The sequence below is a fragment of the Trichoderma ghanense genome, assembly GCF_004382785.1.
Source record: "Trichoderma ghanense strain CCMA-1212 chromosome Unknown scaffold_13, whole genome shotgun sequence".
Classification (NCBI taxonomy): Eukaryota; Fungi; Ascomycota; class Sordariomycetes; order Hypocreales; family Hypocreaceae; genus Trichoderma; species Trichoderma ghanense.
In genome coordinates this window covers 552,938-568,559 of record NW_027395676.1, presented here as the reverse complement: position 1 = coordinate 568,559, position 15,622 = coordinate 552,938, and the positions used below count along the sequence as shown (strand labels likewise).

General features: G+C 54.3%; 7 protein-coding genes across 7 annotated transcripts; 4 read left to right on the top strand and 3 right to left on the bottom strand.

Moving 5' to 3' along the window:
- Positions 1–559: 559 nt before the first annotated feature.
- CCMA1212_008843 (uncharacterized protein) lies at positions 560–3,432 on the top strand (the record flags this gene model as incomplete). Its single annotated transcript, XM_073705952.1, has 4 exons — positions 560–565; positions 587–642; positions 1,733–2,776; positions 2,835–3,432. 4 exons carry the CDS (start codon positions 560–562, stop codon positions 3,430–3,432), a joined length of 1,704 nt encoding a protein of 567 aa, XP_073555583.1.
- A 665-nt stretch (positions 3,433–4,097) lies between these two features.
- Positions 4,098–5,335, bottom strand: CCMA1212_008842 (uncharacterized protein; the record flags this gene model as incomplete). The annotated part of the gene is made up of 2 exons (XM_073705951.1): positions 4,098–4,450; positions 5,299–5,335. 2 exons carry the CDS (start codon positions 5,333–5,335, stop codon positions 4,098–4,100), a joined length of 390 nt encoding a protein of 129 aa, XP_073555582.1.
- Positions 5,336–5,384: 49 nt separating this feature from the next.
- On the top strand, positions 5,385–6,400 carry CCMA1212_008841 (uncharacterized protein; the record flags this gene model as incomplete). Its single annotated transcript, XM_073705950.1, has 4 exons — positions 5,385–5,422; positions 5,550–5,620; positions 5,706–6,311; positions 6,369–6,400. The coding sequence occupies 4 exons, from the start codon at positions 5,385–5,387 to the stop codon at positions 6,398–6,400; spliced, it is 747 nt and encodes a 248-aa protein (XP_073555581.1).
- A 266-nt stretch (positions 6,401–6,666) lies between these two features.
- CCMA1212_008840 (54S ribosomal protein L51) lies at positions 6,667–7,207 on the bottom strand (the record flags this gene model as incomplete). The annotated part of the gene is made up of 3 exons (XM_073705949.1): positions 6,667–6,958; positions 7,023–7,105; positions 7,169–7,207. The coding sequence occupies 3 exons, from the start codon at positions 7,205–7,207 to the stop codon at positions 6,667–6,669; spliced, it is 414 nt and encodes a 137-aa protein (XP_073555580.1).
- A 363-nt stretch (positions 7,208–7,570) lies between these two features.
- Positions 7,571–9,096, top strand: CCMA1212_008839 (U1 small nuclear ribonucleoprotein 70 kDa-like protein; the record flags this gene model as incomplete). Its single annotated transcript, XM_073705948.1, has 4 exons — positions 7,571–7,832; positions 7,902–8,029; positions 8,084–8,189; positions 8,426–9,096. 4 exons carry the CDS (start codon positions 7,571–7,573, stop codon positions 9,094–9,096), a joined length of 1,167 nt encoding a protein of 388 aa, XP_073555677.1.
- Positions 9,097–9,984: 888 nt separating this feature from the next.
- Positions 9,985–10,905, bottom strand: CCMA1212_008838 (Ribosome assembly factor mrt4; the record flags this gene model as incomplete). Its single annotated transcript, XM_073705947.1, has 3 exons — positions 9,985–10,060; positions 10,132–10,611; positions 10,715–10,905. 3 exons carry the CDS (start codon positions 10,903–10,905, stop codon positions 9,985–9,987), a joined length of 747 nt encoding a protein of 248 aa, XP_073555678.1.
- Positions 10,906–12,548: 1,643 nt separating this feature from the next.
- On the top strand, positions 12,549–14,331 carry CCMA1212_008837 (Putative G3BP-like protein; the record flags this gene model as incomplete). The annotated part of the gene is made up of 4 exons (XM_073705946.1): positions 12,549–12,731; positions 12,791–12,865; positions 12,943–13,983; positions 14,056–14,331. 4 exons carry the CDS (start codon positions 12,549–12,551, stop codon positions 14,329–14,331), a joined length of 1,575 nt encoding a protein of 524 aa, XP_073555684.1.
- Positions 14,332–15,622: the final 1,291 nt, after the last annotated feature.

Below are 15,622 nucleotides of genomic sequence, written 5' to 3'. Positions count from 1 at the left end.
ACTGATAGGATCCTGGGCAGACCTCCTGCTCCACCAGGTCCATCCGACAGCCAAGGAAGAGGCCCGGTCAGCGCCAGCACACCATGCAGGCCCCTGCAAAGCGAGCCTATCATGCTTGATGAAGGCGCGCCAGCGCACTCCTGCGGCCAGCACAGAGGCCTGTCCGGCGGCCGTCTATTGGTACGCCGAGTGGTGAGACACGCTGGCAGCGGGGGGTGTTGCGTCTCTCAAGATCGGGAGTCAGACTGGACCGCAACGATAAAACCCGCAGGGCCCCCTCGTTGCCCAACGTCCTCTCTTGATTCTTCTTTCAGCCCAACGGTTTCTGCCCAAAACACCCTTGAATCCCTTGCCCTCGCCTCAAGACCGACTTTTCGCTTCCCTTTTTTTGTATCCACTTGCAACCCCCATCACATCAGTCAGCCGTCGGGAAACTGCAAGCCAATCCAAGGAACCGTTTGCCGCCGACATCACCTCGATCTTTCACCGTCAACTACTCCCAAGTTGACCTGCCGGATCTCCCATCCAGGGCCTATTCACAGATTCCTTCCTGGATACAATGACAGTTGCTCTTGTGCCACACCAGGCAACCATGCCTAGCTACAACAATGTTGACCTTGACGAGGTCTCTTCCCTGCCCAGGTACTGTTTTCTTTATGCTCAGGATACTGCGTGCTTTCTTCTCTTTTCTGCGTTTTGCTCGTTTTGCTCTTTCACTTGCACATGTTGAGCGGAAATCATGTACTTTTCTTTCTTGTGCTTTTGCAGTCAGCGTTCTCGCCGCCATGAAACCAGCCACAGGATACCCCCGGATGCCACAAAGCCATGGAATTGCCACGCGGACCTTCAGAAACGGAACACACAAACAATTTGGAACAGGACTTGTCCAGCCGGGCAAGGAAACAAATGAGAAATCAAATGATATATATACTTTTTGGCCTCGTGCCAGCGGTGAGTACGGCCCGCCATTCGAGTTGAAGCGACAGATTCTCGATGCCTTCCATTGGCCAAATGCCTGCGTGAGCCACGTGTATACTGCGGAGAACCTACGGAGCCCAAGGACTATACTGGACCATTGAGCGAATTCGCGGACCTGCTTTTCTGGATCTCGGGATTTCCCCTTCACCGCACGACTACGACTGTACAGCTGGCCCTGAGCGGGCTTACACGTGGACTTGGTCGAAGACGCAGTTTGATTTGACTGCGAACGCCGACGTGCAGAAGCGGACCTTTTGACAACTGGCCTTACTCTGAGCTGTACCTGCTTCACCGACTCCAAAATCAATGGATCTCTCGACTCACGTGTCCGGACCCTGTTGGCCTACGACTCGAAGAGTATGTGCGACTGAGTTTTGCTGCCTCTGTTTCGATTGCACTGCTTTGTTTTCCCTCTGGCCTACCTACCTAGCCTGGAATACCAAAAAAAAGTGTCGAACCAGAAGATGACCTTGGTCCGGACAACTGGATACGCCAACTTTTCGCACCATTGGAACCGGAGCCGGAGCCCATGCACACTAGGTGTGGACTGTTGAGGACTTGTTGTCAGAATGACTGCCTCTTGTTGAATATGGCTCGGTTTGTGTGACCATGTATCCCCCGTTGACTGTACGGATAGCATAACTGACACCCAATTGCAGGATCAAAGTTGACTCCCATGCCAAATGTTGTCTTTCCTTTTCATATACTTTGATTTTGCCAGTTGGTGAGAATAGCACACACTAACCTGACCTAGCGACTTCAGCTACCCCCAGTCATCCATGGCCTCGACTGCCCCTGCCATGTTTTCCTTTTCTCACACAGAACCATCGACGGACCTGCTGAACGGTTCGTCATGGGGTGCCAATGCAGAAGGGCCACAGAACTGCCATGACTACCCGGACAATGGATCATCGCACTCAGGAGAAGCCGAGGAATATCTCTTCACATCTGGTCACAACTCACCTAGGGGACCAAGACTTGATCAGGCCCAACCCTCTGATGTGGCATGGACCGCCGCTCCCAAGGCGGTCATGTCCATCGCTACAGGAGCCCAGTCCATGTCTCGAGCTAGCTCGAGCCGCTCCCACGGCTCTGCTGTTTCACCGACACAGATGTCTAATATGAGCGTCAGAGGTAATGCACGAGCTTTCCGGAGTGGACCTCACCCTGCTGGCTCCATGGCCGGAATGGACTCCTGTCTGTTGCTGGACTCCGATGCCCACGGTGTTGCATCCCAGATGTACTGGCCCGACTACACCCTCGAAATGAACCTTGGCGCCGACGGTGTTGCCTTCCCCGTTCCCAACGTGAACCCGCTCCACGTGGTTCCTTCACAGATGCACCTTGCCAATGACAACGTCCCGGATGCCTCCTCCCCCAGCACCTGGGATTGCTTTTCTAGCTCCATCTCCAGAACCTCCACCCCTGCCACCATTGATGATGCCTGGCAACCCGCACCCTTCAGCCCCGAGACTTCCCCCGAACTTTGCCGATCGCCTAGGTATGTTATCTTCCAAGCTGAGGATGATCTATCTTCTTACCGGCTCGATTCGTTCAGAGACAGAAAGATCCCAATGATGCCGGAGGACATGCATGCACGCGCCGTTTCCCACATGGAGGATGCCTCGGCTCTTCCTCAAGCCTATACCGCTCGCCGACAGGGAAGTGAGGGGGAGTCTGCCAGAGACCATGCCCTGTATAAGAACGTCACTCCCCAGGCGGACGGTCTTTTCCACTGCCCTTGGGAGGGCCAGCCAAACTGCAACCACAAGCCCGAGAAGCTTAAGTGCAACTATGAGTAAGTTGAATGCCATTCTGGTCCGTGTCTCTACAGAAAACGCTAACCACCATGACAGCAAGTTTGTTGACTCGCATTTGAAGCCCTACCGATGCAAGGCTGAGGCCTGTGAGGGCGCCCGGTTCTCCTCCACTGCTTGCCTCCTTCGCCATGAGCGCGAGGCCCATGGCCTGCATGGCCATGGCGACAAGCCTTTCCTCTGCATGTACGAGGGCTGTGAGCGATCGATTCTCGGCAGCGGTTTCCCGCGCCAGTGGAACCTTCGGGACCACATGAAGCGAGTTCACAATGACCACGGCAGCGCTGGCGGCTCCCCTACCACGGCTGCTCAGCAGGCTGCCAAGGGACGGAAGCGCAAGTCTGATGCTTCCGAGACCCAAGTCCCTACCAGCCGCAAGGCCTCGGTCAAGTCGATGCCTGCCCCTGAGCCCAAGCAGCCCCCTGTCAAGCCTCTTATCGAACAGTGGCTGGACCAGCGCAAGGCGTTGGAAGAGATTGTTCACCGGATGAACAAGCCCGATGATGCCCAGAGCCTCCACCACATCTCGGAGGCCCAGAAGCGCCTTGACATCATGCTCAAGATGGCCACAGACATTGCCAACGTCACCCCCAAGACAGAGATGCAGCCCGGTCGCCGACACTACCTGATCGGTTAAGGAGTTGCATCGGATGATACAGTAGTTGGACTCTCGTTTATACCCCGGTTGTTATACCATGCGGGCGAATTCTTCGTTTCTTTTGTATCTATTATATATACACAGCACGGCTGCTCGCGTCCTCGAGAGGATGCTGAGCTCACCGGAAAAGGGCACCCAAGGACCGTCCCGCGAGTAACAGTCTCGCAGATTGGGCCATGTCCATCATGGGTTGCTACCACAAACTCTCCCTCAAAGAAGAGCTGTTGGACCAGGGGTTCATCATGCTGCTTCGGGGCTTTGAGTTGGAGAAATGTTTTCTTTTCCTTTTCTGAGCTTATGGATGGATCAAAAGCATCGGGTTCTTTCTGCGTTTTCTTCAAAAGTATTGGGTCTGGATTTGGATGGCAAGGGAAAGGATTGGAAAGGGATAAACAGCGTTGATATTGTCGGCTTTGAGCTTGTTTGTTTGGTTTCGGTTTGCCAATACCCACGACTTATGACCTTTCTTTCTTAGATTTAGAGTCTCTTTGAGCATGTACAGTCGCTCAGCCAGGTTCCACTGGTGTTTTTTTTCTTAGCACATACTGTATTTCGGAATACAATTTCATAAGGACATGAAAAACCCCATTCCCGCCTGCCCATCGAGTGATGTTAAATCGAAAGATACTTCGTATGTGTTGGACCTAGAAGATGCCACCCAGGACATGCAATTTATAGTTCATGCTGCTAACGATGGGATAGATGCTCTGAATGATGCTCATGGTGACGGTTGCTGTTTGACGGGCCACTGAAATTATGACCTCGTGCCGTCCCTGATACTCGAGGGCCGTGTCGAGGGAGACCATGTTCTCGTAGACGGTGGCGACGGAGGAGTGGATGAGCATGAGCTCTTCGTAGAGCTGGTTGATTTGGTCGCCTGGTGTAGGCGGCGCGCGGGTGAGGTGGTGGAGGGGCTTGGGGGTATGGATGAGGGCGAGGAGTGTCTCGGTCCATGGTGTGAGGTCTTTTGGGTGGTTGAGGTGCTGGTTGGGTGTGGCTTGAGAAGTGAGGAGGGTTTGATATTTGACTGGGACTCTTGGATTAAGGGGGAGGGTATGGATTGTGTTTGGATATCTATGTATATATAGACCCTTGGGCCAACCTATGCATATTATGCGGCTATGTGAGGTTCTTGGTTCAGTGATGTTTTATGCTCGGTTGGGGCTTGATCACTGGCGGTTTCATGACATGATGTTCGGCTGTCAATCTTCGATTCAACGACGACGAAGATTCACGCCAGGCAACTGTGCACCATTGACCGAATACTGCCTACCATCGCGCGCCACGGCAGTTTCTGGTCAGGCTCTTTTTCATGATGCAGTGGTTCTGAAAATGGTTTCAGACCTCGAAAATGACCGTACAGGGCTTGAAAATGGCCATACCGAGGGAAAATGCTCGTCGGACCCCTTGTAAAACAATTCAATCCTGACCAGAAACCACCGTGCGCCTCGTAGGTAGGTCCGTAGGTAGGCACTGCTACTACTACCCAAATAGGTCGTCCTGGCAGATAGGCTGTATCGCCCGGGTAGTGTTCGATATTAGAGTTCTAAGTAGAAGCGGTCCCCTGTTTAGCAGCATGGTCCTTTTAGTCTTGGCTTCACAGCAATTCTCACCATCGGCAGTCAAACTGGCAACATACAATCGGAGTCTGGCGATGGCTTCAATTGCTACCTAAAGGATCAACTTTCCATACCGCCAGCCGATGGTGGGGCCGAAGGTCTGCCGGATTTCGGCGCATTTGCGGCATATGTGACGTGTGGGAGCTCCACCGAGCTTGATGCTTGGTTTACCCCTCCATCCAGCTTCCCGCCAGCATTTTCTCACCCACCACCAATTGCACCTTACCTACAACACCAACCTCAGCTTCGCCTCTTTTGATCATTGCAATTTTTTGTCCTTAATATCTGCTTCAAGTCTTCAGTTCAGTCACAATGGCTCGCAAGTTCTTCGTCGGCGGCAACTTCAAGATGTGAGTCGTGCTCCTTTTGTCTCCTTTGTTGTGCCACCTCCCCGCCCCCCTCTCCAAAACAGCGCAGAGGAGCTTGGACCTGGATAATTGGGACGTGCAAGAGACTGACTGCTATTCCTGCGTCTAGGAACGGGTCCATCTCGTCCATCAAGGAGATTGTCGACAACCTGAACAAGGCCGAGCTTGACCCCAACGTCGGTACGTTTTTGCTCTTCCTCACGTCGAAGTGGTAGCTTGACTACGCAATCTCATTATGCTAACCGCATTGCTCTGCTTGCTCCAGAGGTCGTCGTCTCTCCCTCCTACCTTTACCTTCTCCTCGTCCGCGAGAGCCTCCGTCCGGGCATTGAGGTTGCCGCCCAGAACGTCTTCGACAAGCCCAACGGCGCCTTCACCGGCGAAATCTCCGTCTCGCAGCTCAAGGACAGCGGCATCAACTGGACCATCCTGGGCCACTCCGAGCGCCGCACCATCCTCCGCGAGACCGACGAGGTGGTTGCCCGAAAGACCAAGTACGCCACCGAGAACGGCCTGAGCGTCATCTGGTGCTGCGGCGAGTCCCTGGAGGAGCGCGAGGCCGGCAAGACCATCGAGGTCGTCAGCAAGCAGCTCGCCGCCCTCAAGGCCCAGATCTCGGACTGGTCCAAGATCGTCATCGCCTACGAGCCCATCTGGGCCATTGGCACCGGCAAGGTCGCCACCACCGAGCAGGCCCAGGAGGTCCACAAGGCCATCCGAGAGTGGCTCAAGACCAACGTGAGCGACAAGGTCGCCGAGGAGACCCGAATCCTGTACGGCGGCAGCGTCAACGAGAAGAACTGCGGCGAACTCAGCAAGCAGCCCGACATTGACGGCTTCCTCGTCGGCGGTGCTTCCCTCAAGCCTGCTTGTAAGTCGAACATCCGGCGGCTGCGATTGAATGAGTGTCCATGCTAACCTGTCGTAGTCATCGACATCGTCAACTGCTTGAAGCAGTAAATGGCTTACTCTCTACCTGGAAACCAAAACTCAGTAGGAATAGATGGAAAAAGTGTGAACAAGAACAAATAAAATCCATAAATGATACCCAAATCTCTCCAGACGATTGGACGAGTTTTACTGCGAGGTATCATTGCTCATATATAGCGTAGTGTCCTATATGCTCTAGCAGCCGAATGCCACTGCTCTCTATGCAATCCATACAAATACAAATACACGGACATCTTGTAAAATCCCATAATGAAAACAAAAGAAGTTCGCTCAAATTACACAGCCATGCCCTTGCCATGGTACGGGGACCAGATGCCTCGGACACTGGGCTTGGTGCTCAGAACCGCCTTGTTCGTCCGCCTCAGCTTCTCTCCGCTGGCATCTCGCAGCAGTTCCACCTTCTGCAGGATCTCGTACGGCGAGAGGTTGCGCACGCATATCGGCTTCGTCCGGCCGTTGATGTAGTGGCCGACGATGACGGGGTGCTTGCCGGGTCGCGGGGAGACGGCAAACTCGATCTGGGGGTGGGCGGCGGCGAACTTGGGGAGCAGTGACTTGATGAAGCCGCTGGAGAGATCGTTTTAGCAGTTGTTCTTCAGAGTGAGCCATCGTTCGGATTCGCTTTGCCTACTTCATGCCCTTTGAGCTGCCCGCCCAGTCGCAGTAGTGGAAGTCCAGTTTCTTGCACTGAAGGACAAACGCCCCCAGGCCGTTCTGCGGATCACTGTTTTTAGCCTGGTGCCGCCTGATTCTGCCGGATGATGATTGACTTCTCACCTTGCCATCTGCAATGGCTCGCAGCGCCTTGACTGTCATCTTCGCTGAGGTCTGAATACTCCAGCCAGGATTCTCATGGTCCAGCTTGTGGCACGATCAGTCTAGCATCAAAAATTCACGATTCGATAACCAGCCGAATCAGGCCTAGCGCGGCATGGCACAACCCCGGCAGAACTCGCCCAGGCATCCGCCTTGAGCTGCACGACAATTTATTGCTGCCAGAAGCGCGCAGCTCGCTCTCCCACTCACCCACTGCACGCAACCCCGACCCTTCGTCGCATCAGGGCATCTCGACCGCTGCACCGCCAGAGCCCGCGAGCCTCCCCCTGCTGGAGATCACTGCATCCTCTGCGCATCTCCGATCGACTGCAGCGTCCGGCGCCCTTCCCAGAACCCTTCGCGATGACAGACAAGCTCCCGCCTAACTTGCTGGCGCTGTTCGCCGCGCGACCTCCGCTGCGATGGGTAGAACCCTCTGACCATGCGCCCGAGAAGCGCAGGACAGCCCCCATCGGAGGCGTCGCTGCTTTTCTGCCCGAGCTGCAGAAGTACAAGGAGACGGACAACTACCAGCCCACCGAGAGCTGGTTGGAGATGCGCGATCGGAAGAAGCGAGAGAAGGCTGAGGCGGCCGCAAAGTTGGCAATCGAGGGGCCGAAGAAGTGTAAGAATTTCGGAACGGACAGGGAATGGAGTTGTTTTGTCGTCGCGCGTTGCTAATCCGAGCTGATAGTCAAACCAAACGAGGATCCCAACATTCGTGGCGATGCCTTCAAGACTCTCATCGTTGCCCGTCTCAGCTACGACGCTGACGAGCGTGATTTGGAGCGAGAGTTTGGGCGATTTGGCCCCATCGAGCGTGTTCGTGTCATGGCGCATCTTTGGACACGTATCTGAGGCTGACTTGCGTAACAGATTCGCATCATTACTGATACCCATGCTCACGAGAAGCCTAATAAGAAGAAGAAGCCACACAGGGGCTACGCATTTGTTGTCTTCGAGCGCGAGAAAGATATGAGAGGTAAAAACCATTCCAAAACCCCCCATGCTCTCTATGACCATCCAATCCAAGCCCGGTGGATATACCTCGAAGATGTGGCCCTCAGGCTTGCCCATCCGTAGAAGCATACCACGAGACGTTCGCTAGGCCCTCAAGCTTGCCTGTCTCACTTCTGCCCACCTTCTCAACTCGTGAACTACCTCATTTTCATGGTAAGAGTTGCTAACAATTGCGTCTCATGACGCAACGATGACTAGCTGCCTTGGATGCTTGCGATGGTATTCGCATCAAAGACAGACGCATCAAGGTGGACGTTGAGCGTGGCAGGACTGCCAAGAACTGGCTGCCTCGCAGACTCGGTGGTGGCCTTGGCGGCCGCGGCTACACCAGAGCTATGCCTATTCGTCCCGGTGGCCCTGGAGGTTTTGGTGGCGGTGGCTTCCGTGGCGGCTTCAAGGGAGGATTCGAAGGGGGCCGAGGAGGACGAGGCGGCTTCCGCGGCGGCTTTGGTGGTGGTCGTGGTGGCTTCCGCAGCGGCGGCGACTTTGGGCCCCGAGGCGGTGACCGAAACGGCTCTGGAGCGCCCGACGGAGCGCCATCAGGACCTGGCTTCGGTCGACGGGACGGAGGCGATCGGGGCTTTGGTGGGTATGAGTCTCGAGGCGGTCGCTCATATGATGACAGATCTGGCGGCCACCGAGACGGAGGTCGATATGGCGATCGTGATCGTGGTGATCGTGATCGAGACCGTGGTGACCGAGACCGTGACCGCGACGGACGTCGGACTGGCAGCAACATGGAACCCATTGGCCGCAGAGAAGGTGGGTATCGGGACCGGGACTATGACCGCCCTCGCGACGACGACAGCAGGAAACGAGGATACGAGGGTGGTGGCTACGAAGACCCCCGGAAACTGCGCCGCTACTAAGCCTGGAGCCCGTGCCAGTCGACCAACTCTCGACAACTTGGTGGGTAAGCTAAATCGCTTGACGAGTTTCCTTCGCATCCTTTCTTTCGCCTCTTAAAGGGTAAGAAGCCTGCCGTCTTCCACCAGCACATTTCAGCCTCTAGAACGCCAAGTTCCGCCCGCCCATCCACTTTTATCATCCTGCGCTGTCTTTTGCCTACGAATGTCGGGCCCATTGGTGGTAACCCCCCCCTTTTTTTCTTTCCTGATTCCACGGCTGGAGACGACTTCTCTCACCAATTACTGAGCATCAATCAGCTGTCGTTATCGGACAGATGAACCCTTAATAATAGGACGCGGCGAGAAGGTTGTAGTGTTTTCTCGCAATGTATTATAGCACGTTTGGCAAGGATAACAGGTTGAAAAAATCGGGAGCTTTAGGTAAAGTCAGAGGTAAGCTCTTGCGACCCGACTGATTGCGAAACACTTGAGGCAATTGCTTGTCATTTTTGCGACAAAGGAGAGTAAGATACCTACATTTAGCCAGCAAAAGAGTACGATAAGAGAAACGAGAACAAGGAGAAACGAAGAAGAACAGACTAGGCTTCGTGCCCGTAAATGTGCACTTTTTTTTTTAACCAATGCGGAGGTACGTAAGAACATGCACTATAACGGCGGAAGACGTTGAAACGCAGAAAATGTTTTGCTTGATCATCGATTCAGGAGGAAAAGCATATACTATAACATGTAGTATCAAGTCCTCCGTCATTGTTTTTGAAAACCCGTGAAGAACCTTGGAAACGCCGAAATACCCAAACAATCCCGTTGCTGGTATATGTTGTATGCACACAGAACATTTCTACCAAAAACTACCACCCTCTCCAAACCCCAACGTCGCCCAGGCGAACTTTACTCCTCTTCCTCAACGCCGTCCATGGCGTTTTGGTCAATCTCCGTCACCTCGTTGGTCGCAGCGCTCCAGTACCTAGAATTTGTTAGCCCGAAACAAAAAAAAAAAAAAAGCATGCAGCAGAACAAGGCCAGAAGACAACTTACGCCAAAGGCTTGATCCTAAACTCACTCAGACAGACGTCAAACAGCTTCAACAGCCTTGTCTGTCTCGAGTCCAGAATCTCTCCCTGCTTACAAACGACATAGCCCTCGCCCTCGCCGTTCTCATCTCCCAGGACGACCTTGCCCTTGACCATGCGCGTGGGGACGCCCAGCCGCCGCAGCTCGGGCTCGATGGTGTGCGTCAGCGGGACGTCGTTCTCCTTGGGGACCTCGCCGGCGGTGGCGTAGACGACGCCCGGGGGGATGGTGAAGGAGCGCGAGGCGGCGACGCCAGCGCGCGCAAAGTCGACGGGCGCGATGCCGGAGAGGTACTCGAGGACGGAGTCGACGGGGCGGTTGGTCAGGAGGAGGCCGACGGTGCCGGTGATGTGGGGGGCGAGGCCTTCGATGCCCGGGACGATGGCTTCTTCGGCGGTTTGGCCGAGGGCCTTGGCCATGAGCTTTGTCTTGCCGAAGAAGAGGCTGTTGTTTTTTTCCCCCCAGGGATTCAATTAGCTATCGGCTTCTATATAGGTATTTTCGTCGATGAACTTGTGGCTACTAGGGGAGAGTGAGGAGGGCGTACCGGCTGTCGGCGAGTTCACGGCGGACATCCTTGAGGTAGTTGTTGCGCATGTTGTCGACGTTGAAGACGATGCAGTGCTGGTAGTCGGGGACCTGCTCGCGGATGTTCTGGAAGAGCTGGTCCTTTTGCTCGCGGGTCTTTTTGGTCACCTGGGTGAGGTGGAAGACCTTTGCGCGCTTGGACTTGGGCATCTTGTCGGCTGTCGATGGAGAACGAGGAATAAACCAGTATTACAATGTTGTTATAGAAAATGAGGAGTTTGGGACGGCGAATTGGGCGTAGAGGGTGGAATTCGCACGTTCGCTGAGGGTGTTGGTTGATATGGACTGGCTGGCTTGGGATTGGGGTTGGATTTTTTTTTGGGCGATAAGATTGCAAGAAAATTTATTATCTAAGGTGAGCCCAAAAGAGGAAAAAATTCTAGGTGTGCGGAACACCCCGCATTGGCTCACCGAGCCGAACTTTGGACCGGACCGGGGGGGGAGAAACATGCCTTGGGTGTGTGCAGCGGTCGGGATTGTACCTGAGGCAAGGGCTTGGGACTTTATGTGGCGTTGACGTGGGTGTACCTGGTCATTGGGAAAAGCTTTGTCAGGTTCTGTGTGTGGCTTTTGTAGGAGGGTTTTAAGGTTATGCTTTTGACAACTTGGTGTGTGCGTGGAATTGGCGTCGTGATGGTGGCATCATTTGATGATGCTGTCACTCTTTTTAGAGTACAAGGGAATTGAAGCCAAATTCAACGTCAACTTCATGGTATTCGGGTAAGATGAGTATTAGGTATGATACTCTCGATTTGGAACTTTGCTCTTCAGAGCCACTGGCCATCCGCTCCTACTAGGTAGGTCATAGACCATGCAACCACGTGTAAGAGTGCCTCTTTCAGCTGGGTCCTCTACCCAGACGTATGCTAATGCGTAGCCCACTGGGCGCCGGTAAAGCAGGCGAGGCTACTCTGTAAACTAGACGCGTTTCTTTCACGTTGTTAGCATGACTTGTTTCAGCCTGGAAAGAAGACGACCAGTGTTCCTGTAGTTATTCATTGGAAGCAGTAGCCATCCGCTCATTCCAAGTCCAGAGCCTTGACAACATCAAAAGCACAGCATCACGCGCCAGAGCAAGCAGCCGCCAAACGCACATGTGCGTCATGCGTGCTATTACGTGTATGATGTAGATAATAGCTCTCACGGCCGGAGAGCATCACAGGCAAGGCAAGGCAGCCCGGCAAAACCCCCGCCAAACTACTAATTCCGTTCCGATGGGCGACTGCGCACGGACCAGGCGGCGTGCGGTGGCCCCCAACAAGTGCCTATATTTTTTTCCTTCCACGCACGAAACATCATAACGGCAGCCTCAAAGAAGCCCCAAATTGGTTTTTTTTTTCCCTCCTTCTGCACCCGCGCAGCTCATCGCCTCTTCTCCCCTTCCTCCTCTCGCCATCGTCCGCGACTCCGCCATCTCGATACTGCGTCACCGCTTGAACCACCAGCTTCGCCGGCCTCTTCCTCGCCCCTCCAACGCCTCCTGCCCTCGCAATTCCCCTCCCACTTGTGCATCGGCTTGTTTGTCATCCCACAAGTGCCCGCAGCTCGCCCACTCGAACCGCCTCCAACGCCTTCCCCTCCTTCTCCATCATCGAAAAAGTTTCTCCTCTTGGACTAGAATTCAGCCTTTGTGTCGAGACGGTCATTTCCTACATCTTAATTCTTCTCTCCTTTCTGACTTGCGTTGATACCCAACTTCGACGTAAATCGCTGCCCCACGATCACTTCTAATCTCCAACGCTGCTGAATCTCGAACATTCCATATATTCCCGGACCGGCTCTACCCTACCACAATGGCTACCAACGGATCATTCGCCAACCAGGACCAGTACAAATCCTCGGTTGACCAGTCAGCCGCTACATCAGCCCCTGCTGATGCGGGCTCTTCTGGAAACAGTCTCTCCAAGGATGAGGTTGGCTGGTACTTTGTCGAGCAGTACTACACCACCCTGAGCAAATCGCCCGAGAAGCTGCATGTGAGTTTCCCAAATGGACCGGCGACTTGCATGCGAGACTAAGACGAATCTCTATATAGCTCTTCTACGGCAAGCAGTCTCAATTCGTGTCTGGGCTCGAGGCTGAGGTCGCCAATGTCTCCGTTGGTCGTCAGGTAAGCCTTTGAAGTTATTCCTTGTTTTTCAACTGCAACCCCACTAAACAACGTACGCTAATCGTGCGCCCATGTAGCCCATTCAAGAGCGCATCAAGCAGCTCGACTTCCAAGACTGCAAGGTCCGAGTCTCCAATGTCGATTCGCAGGCTTCGTTCGACAACATCGTTATCCAGGTCATTGGTGAAATCTCAAACAAGTCTGGAGAGCCTAAGAAATTCGTCCAGACCTTTGTGCTCGCCCAGCAACCTTCCGGCTACTTCGTCCTCAATGACATCCTCAGGTACATCAGCGAAGACCAGGAGGAGCAGCCTGCCGAAGCCGAGCTGGAGGCCCCTGCTGCCGAGCCCGAAGTGACTGCCGCAGAGGCTCCTGCTGCCGCCGAGCCTGAACCCGTCGAGAAGGAGGACAAGGTGGAGGCTGTCAATGCCGACGAGGTGGACCAGAAGCTTCAGGAGACTTCCGAGGTCAACGGTACCGATGTTGAGGAGCCTGCTGTTGCCGCAGAGGCCCCCGAGGCTGAGCCGGAGAAGCCTGCCCCCGTTGACGTCGAGGCTGTTGCCAAGGAAGTTGAGGAAGAGGAAGCCAAGGGCCTCGCTGAGCTCCCCAAGGAACCGACTCCCACCCCTACCATGCAGCCCGTTCCCCAGCCCGAAGCTGCTCCTGTCGAGCCTGCTGCTCCCCCTAAGCCCATGACTTGGGCTAGCCGTGCCGCTGCCGCTGCCGGCCCGCGTCCAGTTGTGCCCCTCCCTAAGACTGCCACTCCTCCCACTGCAGGCCAGAACAGAGCCCCCGCTCCTGCGACCGCCTCCGCGGCAGCACAGCCCGGCGCTGCTGCTGCTGCTGCTGCTGCACCGGCAACAGCTCCTGCTCCTGCTACTTCTGCTCCCGCTGCTCCCGCTGCTGATGCTCAGGCCAAGGAAGCTTCCGGATGGCAGACTGCCGGCGCCGACTCCAAGCGCCAGAACCGACCCCAGTCTGTGTCTGTTAATGCTGCCGAGAAGGAGGGCACCATGGGCTATGTCAAGTACGTGACGGAGAAGGTTCAGGATGCCGACCTCCGAAACGCCTTGGCGGCCTTTGGCGAGCTGACCTACTTCGACATTAACCGTGCTAAGGTAAGCTTGACTTTTCCTGTCGGCGACGATCGTGTCTTGTGAGAATATGCCTTACTGACTCATGGATTTTAGAACTGCGCGTTTGTTGAGTACAAGACTGTTGAGGGCTACCAGGCTGCTCTGGCCAATAAGAACCTCACCGTCAACGGCGAGAACATCGTCGTTGAGCCACGACGACCCAAGTCCAACACCTACGGTGGTAACTTCGGCGCTGGCCGAGGCAATGCTTCGGGCCGTGGCCGTGGTGGCGCAGGAGGCCAGAACCCTCGAGGCAACTTCACCGGGCAGGTTCGCGGCCGGGGAGGTGCTGCCCGTGGCCGTGGTGGTGCCCAGGTTGCCAACGCTTAAGTGAAAGAGCATAGACTCTCGAGGGGCGTCCGATGAATAGTGTCAGCGGTGGAAGAACCAGGAAAAGTGCTTACACATTGCATTCGAATTGCATCAACGCCATACCGGCCAAATTGAGACGGCCAGCGGTATGGCAGTTTTAAAAGGTTGCGAGATACGGAGCAACCCCAGGATTTGCAGATGGCAGAACGAAAGCGGAGGAAGCTTGGAGACGGGACTGGACTCGACCCAGGGCCTTCTTAAAAGTTATCTGGTTCAATTTTGGAGGTGGAGTATGAGCAAGCCAGGCTGGCGTCTATCTTTGTTTTCATCATTTTATTTCCTCGTTGTTTTTCTTTTCTTTCATCGATCGATGTCATGGTTTCATCGGTTCATTGCGATCAGGGGACTTACGGACTGGTAGCATGTTCTCAAGGCCGAAAATAATACCGGAGAGGATGACCGTCCGCGGAGGGTTGGAGGATCATTTGTGCTTTATGTATATCTCAAAGGGAAAAGGGGAACTCTGGACATTATTTCGGCTGCTGTTATCGGGGGGCGGAGCCAGTCCTGGTTGGCATGGCGCACGGCGATGGGTGGTGATAACTTTCCTTATTTCCACTTTGGCCTGGTTGATGGAGAGGTTTTGGCTGGATGAGCGAGGGATCGGAAAAGGGGGAGATGTATATTAGGCAGTTTGCGCAGGGTGAAAATATGGCATGCCATGACTGATGGTGTTATGACTATATGGCCTAGCTTACTCGATCTGATGGTGCGGCGATGGATTGTATTCTATATTGGCTGCAGATGAACTCATCGGTCATAGACAGTCATACCAAGCAATTGACCGTCATCAACAGATATATTTCCTCAGTCTTGTTGAGTCCCGTGGACCATCTCGGGCATCCACGCAGAGGATGAATTAACAAAGCAGAAAAAGCTCTTGGAAGAAAGACGCAGGGGGGCTGGCCCTGCATCGGCTTACCTCCTAAGAAATCACATGCACGAAGGAGATTCAAGTTTCACAGCAGGAGGATAGATGTCGGACGTCAAAATCGAACAATGCTCCATGTAAAACAGATGTGCATTCCACATACAAGACGGGGCAGTGCAATGTATGCTTAAACGAGAAGGCCGGAGCAAAGTTTGGTGGTGGATGGTGTTTCTTATCACGAGTGTTTGCCGGCGGTACTTCCTTGGCTGACTGACCTTGAGACTCCCGTGTCATGTTGGAGACGCGGTGATGGCAAGACCAATAGATCCCCCCCCCCCCCCCCCCCCCTTTTTTTTTTTTTTTTTTTTTTTTTTTTTT